The sequence below is a fragment of the Miscanthus floridulus genome, chromosome 1, assembly GCF_019320115.1.
Source record: "Miscanthus floridulus cultivar M001 chromosome 1, ASM1932011v1, whole genome shotgun sequence".
Lineage (NCBI taxonomy): Eukaryota > Viridiplantae > Streptophyta > Magnoliopsida > Poales > Poaceae > Miscanthus > Miscanthus floridulus.
The window spans coordinates 8898769-8906483 of record NC_089580.1 but is presented as its reverse complement, the minus strand read 5'-3'; the positions used below and the strand labels follow the sequence as shown (position 1 = coordinate 8906483).

Here is a 7715-nt window from a genome sequence, read left to right as displayed (position 1 = left end):
TTGGAGCTATAGATGAGACACATGTACCTGTCACTGTGCCAACTGAGAAGGTAGTCTAGTACACAGGAAGGAAAGGAATCACCACGCAGAATGTGTTAGCCGTATGCGACTTTGATATGAGATTTACTTTTGTTCTAGCTGGATGGCCAGGATCAGTTCATGATATGAGGGTGTTCAATGATGCACTTGAGAAATTTGGTGACATGTTTCCACATCCACCTGTAGGTATGTATGGGCTTTTATATTTCTTCATTGTCTTTATCATAGTATTTATCATGTTACTTACACAAGAATTGTGTTGTGTAGACAAATTTTATCTTGTTGACTCGGGGTACCCAAATCGACTGGGTTTTCTTGCACCGTACGAGGTACAAAATACCATGTCCCCGAATGGAGAGAAGGGCCTGCACCTAGAGGTAAAAAAGAGTTGTTCAATTACACACATTCTTCACTTAGAAATGTTATAGAGAGGTCTTTTGGAGTCCTGAAGATGAAGTGGAGAATTTTGTTGGATTTGCCTAGTTTTCCCATGGCAAAGCAAAGCAAATAATAATGGCATGCATGGCACTGCACAATTTCATTAGACAGAGTGGTATGATGGATAATCTCTTTGACTTGTGTGATCAAGATGAAAATAGAGGAAGGAACTTCAACTCAAGCAACCAGAGGCACCACACGTTTTGGAGACGAATATGAAAACATGAATCAATTTCGTGATTGGATAGCGAATGGTTTGAATGGTTTGTTTGCAAGGTCATAGCAGCGCCATGGTTTGTAATAATGAAGTTTTTTTAAACCATTTGAACATTATTTGTGAGAATGTACATTGCGGCAAATAGCTACCATAGCAGTCAAGCAGAGCTGCAAGGAATGGCGCTAGCGTGCAGCCAAGCATCTAGCAGAGCAGCAAGCCAGGCGTGCATTTGGCGCCAAGGCCGCACGCGGGAGGCAGCGGCGCTAGCGGGAGCCAGCAGCGTGGCACCGTTGGCGCCAATACCAGGGACACCAAGTTAGCATTAATGAGGGATGTTTTGGTCTTTATAAATATGTACATATTAGGTTTAGTCACCTAACCAAACATGGCTTTACTAAAATTTAGGAGGCAGTTTAGCTGCCTAGATTTAGGAGCTGGGAACCAAACATGGCCTAAGATAGAGTACATGAGCACATACATGCATTAGCATCACCAGTTCACCACCCTTCTCTCCATCATGCCGGAGTATCTATATGCCATAAAGCAACACCATATTTTTGCTATTTAGACTTACTTGCTATTTACTTGCGGCAGTGTTAACGCCCGGACGTCCAGACGGACGCCTACACTCCTGAAAAAACTTGAAAACACGTGTGTAGCCATTGCAAACATATGCAAACATCAAGATGAAAACACTTGCAACATATGTATAAAAACACTTGAAACACTTGCATATATACAACATCTCGATCTAGTTTTGCAACATCCAAATGAAAACACTTACAACATACGTCTGAAACAGATAAAACATTTAGAACATACATGTATAGCCCATTGCAACATGTGCAACATCTTGATCTACTTTTGCAACATACTTATGAAACACTTGCAACAGACCTCTAAAATATCTTAAATATTTCAAATGTACACTTGCAACATGCATCGTATCTTGGTGCGGCCTCCTCCGCTGTGTGCATAGGCGCCGCAGCCGTAGCAAGAGGCGAGGACGCAGGGCTTCCATGCCAGGCCCGACGCTTCTCCTTGTGCAGCGGCCTCAGTGGCTAGCTGACGGCCGAGGGAGCGGTCACCGTGCGTGGGTGCGGCGGTGCTCGCGCCGTCAGGCGAAGCGGGCCGTAGAGCAGAAGCAGCGGCAGGAAGCAGCGGGGTGGGGCGATGGAGCAGGGGAAGGAGCAGTGCGGAGTGACCATTGACGACAGAGCAGGCCGCAGAGCAGGAGCAGCGGGGCGCCCGATGGAGCAGGAGCAGGCGGGGTCACCGTCGACATGCAGAGCAGGTCTCTCGTCTCCTTCTCCTTTCCTAATCCAACCGGCGCAACGAAAGAGGTGGACACAGATACCGTAATAAAAAACGAGCAGGCACAGAGCATAAGTTTATTGGGTTGGTATGCAGGCCCACGAAAGGGCGTCCGGTCGGACGGATACCATAGCATTTACGATTTACTTGCTATTTCTCCGAATAGCAAGACTACATGTATAGTGTGGATATCTATTTTTTAGCCCAATCCAATAACTTCTTTATTTAGCTTAGTATTTCCACTCAAACGGCTAATTTTTAAATGGTGGTGCCAAGCAATACTTCAATTTTGCAATGACAGTGTTTCCAACGACTATATCGCTGGTCTGTATAAAACGTAGGAATTTCACAAGATTTTAACAGAAAAAACGCAGGAACAGTATTGTTCCCATGATCCAAACAAACCTGAATGAATAATTTCCCAATGGACACTTTTGCAATAGCTATTGCAAGAATGTAAATGCAAGAGCTTAATTGTTTATTCTACGATGTTATAAAAATATCATATATAGTTTATGAATGGTTGGCCGTAGATTTAAGCTGCTCATTCTTCATCAGTTTCGGCCTTCTCTGCTTCACATTGACAGACAACATACAGCTGGTATGCATTTTGGCATATGCCCTCATGCAGATCCAGAGTTCAAAGCACAGTGTTCTGTGCTTTAACTGAAAATGCCCTTTGAATTTAGAGATTGACTGAAATATTTCTTCAATTCTGTCAGACCGAGCTCAGTTGAAAAAACATTATTACAAAGTAAAAAGGAGGGTGGTTCTGTAATACTAAATTATGTACAACCGCATTTCCAAATGATCAATAATGAGCTTGACCACAACTAGACCTACAGAAGAATTTCCCAAAATTTGCAGCTGTTTCACCATAAGTTAAAGAGAGCCCTAGTCTTCATGGGTCAGGGCCACTAAGAATTCTGGGGACCAGCTATTTATCAAGATTCAAGATGCAGCACTCGCAAAGTAGTCCCGAATCGTTCTCCGTTTCAATGATGGCGGCGGGCTCAGAACAGAAGAGGGACTGTTCATCTGAGATTCCGGGCTTTTCCTTGCATCAAAGGCCTCCTCCTGGAACAATGTGAAGGCCCTCTTCTTTGTCGATTCAGGAGTGCCGAAGTCCAGTGCTCTGGGTTGAAGGGGAGAGTGGCAACCGCTTTGCAATTCACCATCACCACTAGTGCAGGCAACTGCATCTCTTGATGTAGTAGCATGCTCATGGCTACTGGACCTTCGGTACTCAGTGTTTGGTGCAGTTATCCGCTTACGAATCACTGTTGGTGAGCTTACATTTGTGCAGTCCATTTTCTTGGTACTCCACACACGTACCTGATACACAGAATACAGAATTGTCACATGTTCCGAATTCTGATTCATTTCATACTCTGCTATGCATTGCTTTGCTCACAAATTGTAGATGCTCGTCTACAACAGACTGTCACAAACACATATTATATATTGAACAAATGGAGCCATCTTTAGTATGTGTCAAGAAAAAATTTCAGGCATAACCAAACCAAGTAGACTTACCGTAGAATCATCAGAAGATGTTGCTATCGTTCCAACCTCTGACGCACACCTGAAATATAAATTCATATTGAAGCATGAGGATTTGGTTATCAGTAAGGGTTTCACAGAAATATTTATGTTTGTAGATCGTGCCAGTCAACTGAAGTTGCTTCGCCTTCATGGCCTTTCAAAACTATAGGAGCACTTTCAGGTTGATCCACCTATATCAATGGACAAGCATGGATGTAAATATTATAATGATGTATAGTGTAAGAAAGCAGGCAACGAATCTGCGACAAGTACCTGCCACAGGTATACATTTCCATCACTTGATCCACCAAGGATGTGAGTTCCATCAGGACTGATAGCAGACTGCATGGTACAAAGTTTAGGTGTTTCAGAACATATATTGATCAAACTAAACATAAGCAGCTCTTTTGGAAATTTAAAGGAAGTCAACCCCAGATGGCCACTCACTGACCTTGACAAAGAAAGACTCAATTTTGCTGCCAGTGTAAACCTTTATGGGACCCTTGTTCATATGGAGAACACTGTACAAATAGATTCTGAAATGCATAGTCAAATCAGTATTTACCAATGGCATGAAAACTATTTAGTGTCTGATGGCAAGGTCTGAATTTTACCTGTTATCCATACATGATGCAGCAATGTATGCACCGTACGAATCTTGAGACAGGCAAGAGATGCCATGTTTCACCCCCTCCTTCAGAAACGAAGGACCAGTAAGTTTGTTCAGATTGAGCTAGGAAAACACAGCACACTGTAAATATTGATTCAAATTGGCATACATGTTTATACTCTGAAATACACGATTCTATTGCTTTTTGTACTACTAGTTTTAACATTCTTTAGTGGATAGAGATGTTTACCGAAGGCTGGGCCCCTGCTTGAGAGTTTTTGTTGGAGACCGGCACTTTCAGGTTCCGTGTATCCCATATCTTCACAACACTGGCATACATTTAAAAAGGTACAATATTAGTATTTCAAGATATATGAAAATTATTCTACAAAACTGGATTTTTTAAGAAACAGAATGAGTAGATGGCATGAGGCTAACTCATCATCAGGTAAGTGCATTGTGTTCACAATAATATCACAATTAATAAAACTATACAAACCATACAAAAACTGTGAAGGTTGGTAAAAATTAAAAAGCAGAATAAAATGAAAGAGCAGCTTACTTGTCTGCAGCTCCTGAAGTAGCAATGGAGACATCATCTTTCAGATAAAGAACTGATGTGATACTTGTTGAAGCCGCCTAAATGTCACCAATTTCAGCAAACCAACATAAGCATAAGAGGACATGAGATCATCATAAGCAAAAGCCATATCATGCCGATTTAATACCTTTGCTCGAGACCGGGTCCGGTTCCTCTGTATGGGACTGTGGGCTGCTCTGACAACAGCAGATGACCTAACATGTAGCAGAACTTTCAATGAATTTGTATTGTCGCTACAAACATTTATGATCACTTAAAATTTGTAGTTGAAAGAGAACATTTACTAGCAATAGGACAACATACGTGAGGCACGTTTCACCATGGCTGTTTGGAGATTTAGGGTCACATCTTAAATCCCAAAGAGCAAATGAACCATCCCTTGAACCGGAAACAATGAGCTCTGCAAAGAAAATAAACTACTTAACAGGAGTTTGTGGCCAACCTTTGAGGATTAAATACACATAAAAATAAACTGAAAGGCTTCAGCCATTCAGGAAATACATTACTAACCAGAATTTGAAGAATGGCAAGACAGCGACTTCACGCTCCCGGTATGCCCTGACAAGACACCAATGCATTTCCTGTTTCCTACACTCCATATTTTGACCTGATGCAGAACGGTCATAATGAGATTTTGCAGAAGACAAGGAATTAGTTCAATGAAATGACGTGATCCTGTTGCGACTTACAGTTTGATCGCCCGATGCAGTCAGCATTTGGGATCCCTCCTACATTAGTAACACGCAAGATGGAAACTCCGTCAGAAAGGTACGCGTATCGCTGAACTTTTAACCTGAGGATCGGCTCTTTCGTTGGACTATTCCAAACAGTGCAAGGGAATTTACCTTGATCCAGCACACGTCAAAGATTGCATTGTTGTGAGCAACCCAGTCCGACACCCTCGTTTCAGCTGCAAAGGACGACGTCAGAATGGAACAGAACGGATCGCACGACCCACTGTAAGGTCGAGAACACTCAAATCTTGGATCAAATCGGGGGAAAAGGGAAGGTTTCCAACCAACCTGATTTCTCTAGTGACGAGGATGCGGAAGGGAGGCGCCAGCGGGTGTCGTAGAGGCCAACGTACCCGTCTTCGTCGGCGACCGCCAGGAGGTTACAGGTCTGTGCAGTCTGGACCGATGAGGCAATTCATCAAAATATTGGTACTCGCAAATCGCAGCTAGAAAGAAGATTTGACTTTGCAAAAGCACGCGAGACGAATGAGAGATCCCTTGTTTCAAAAAAAAAAAAATCAGATCCCAGGCTCCGAACCTTGCCGAAGGAGATGGCGAAGGGGATGGCGGCGTCGCCGGAGTGGTCGACGGCTATGACCCCACCGCCGCGGCCGCCGGGGTCGGAGGACAGGTCAGCGAGGTACGGGAGCCCCGCCATGGCGCGGGAGCAGCCACTGGAGCCGCCGAGCTCCCGGGCCCGTAGACCGCCGAAGAAAGTCGGAGACAGGCGCCGCCGCGTCGCCATGAGAGTCAGAGAGAAAGAGAGAGAGATGGGCAGAGGCGCAGACGGAGAGAGGGAAAGGAAATGGCGGGCAGGCATTGAGCGCGAGGGGTTTAGTGGAGGAAGGATTCTGCCCCGCTCCGCGCGAGGGGCGCGCCGGCGGGAACAGCTTTTTCGTAATCGCGCGCCGCGAAAAAAAAGAAGCCGCGGGAGCTGCTGCCGCGCTGGTTCTTTCGCTGCTGTGGATTTCGTGGGCGATGCCTAACTGGCAGGTGGGCCAGGACGCTCAAGGCTCTTGAGCTGGCGGGGCACCGCGGGTTTCGTTCCGTTCGGGACAAGATTCTGAAAACTTGCAAAAGACCGGTCTTTGCGGGCTTGGTGTGGATCTGGCCCATTGAGCGTGGCCAATGATGGGCCGCTACGATCAAAATTTGCAAGGTTTCTCAAGAAAATAACCCTCCCACTCTAGAGAGAAGTATAGAAAGTTTATGAGGGTGGTTAAAAATATCTTTGTGAAACACGTGCATGCAAACCTTTTCTTATGGTGTATGCACGTCCAACCGTCCAATCTATCTCTAGTACATCATACAGAAGTTTTAGATAGTACGTAGATCGTAATAAAATTAAAAAGTCACAAGAGATATCATTGTATGCAAATGATAAGAAACAACTAGAAAACCCCATGTAATTTAGAGCATGTTTGGTTTACAGAACGAGGCAATTCAGAATGATTTGAACCTAGAAGCGAAGCTAACAATACTGTTTGGTTTGCAGCGTGGAATCACACCGTTCATCGCCGAGTGCTTCCACGGAGAGTTAATTCTAAGTGATCGTGAGGAACCAACAAACACGTCATTCCATGAAAAATGCTAGACTGACTCATTCTGCTTTTTGACAAGTTCACCTGATGCCGGATGAATTCATTCGTCAAACCAAATACACCGTAACAGTTCCACATTTTCCCTTGTGAAGAAATCAGATATGTTTTTTATGAGATAAATATGGCATCGGCCCCAGTGGCGGATCCAAAGGGGGGGCTGGGGGGGCTCCAGCCCCCCCTAATGTCTTGATTTCAAGCCTAATCACTGTAGCAAAAGCTTGATTTCACCATTAAATCTTCATGCAAATCAACATCTCCATTGTTTTAGCCCCCCCCCTTATCCCGCATCGTGCATCCGCCACTGATCGGCCCTATGGGAGATTCAAATGCCCAATGATAGTTGTGGAAATAAAGGAAAACCAAAAAACGTTAAGGACCCAAAATGTTTCCATTTTCTCATTTTTTCATATTTGTGGCTACCATTTTTATTTATTTTTACCCTAAGACATGGGAAACATCGGAAAAAATCTCATGAGCTGGATTTTAATTTTTTTTCCACTTCCATCACTGTCGCCATCGACTATGCTGCCTACAAATAGAAATGAGTCAAAACTATAGTTTGATTGTTAACGGGCAAGGGGTGCAACAACCTTTGATAACTATGACTTGGTTCTCG

At 44.1% G+C, this 7715-nt stretch overlaps 1 protein-coding gene across 1 annotated transcript; it reads right to left on the bottom strand.

Moving 5' to 3' along the window:
- Nucleotides 1–2741: 2741 nt before the first annotated feature.
- Nucleotides 2742–6264, bottom strand: LOC136472320 (uncharacterized). Its single transcript, XM_066470047.1, has 15 exons — nucleotides 6037–6264; nucleotides 5787–5895; nucleotides 5610–5674; nucleotides 5454–5492; nucleotides 5275–5371; nucleotides 5068–5164; nucleotides 4892–4958; nucleotides 4726–4802; nucleotides 4414–4492; nucleotides 4168–4286; nucleotides 4005–4089; nucleotides 3827–3895; nucleotides 3677–3744; nucleotides 3545–3593; nucleotides 2742–3343 (listed from the first exon to the last, which is right to left on the bottom strand). Exons 1-15 carry the CDS (start codon nucleotides 6241–6243, stop codon nucleotides 2960–2962), a joined length of 1611 nt encoding a protein of 536 aa, XP_066326144.1. The 5' UTR covers nucleotides 6244–6264; the 3' UTR covers nucleotides 2742–2959.
- Nucleotides 6265–7715: the final 1451 nt, after the last annotated feature.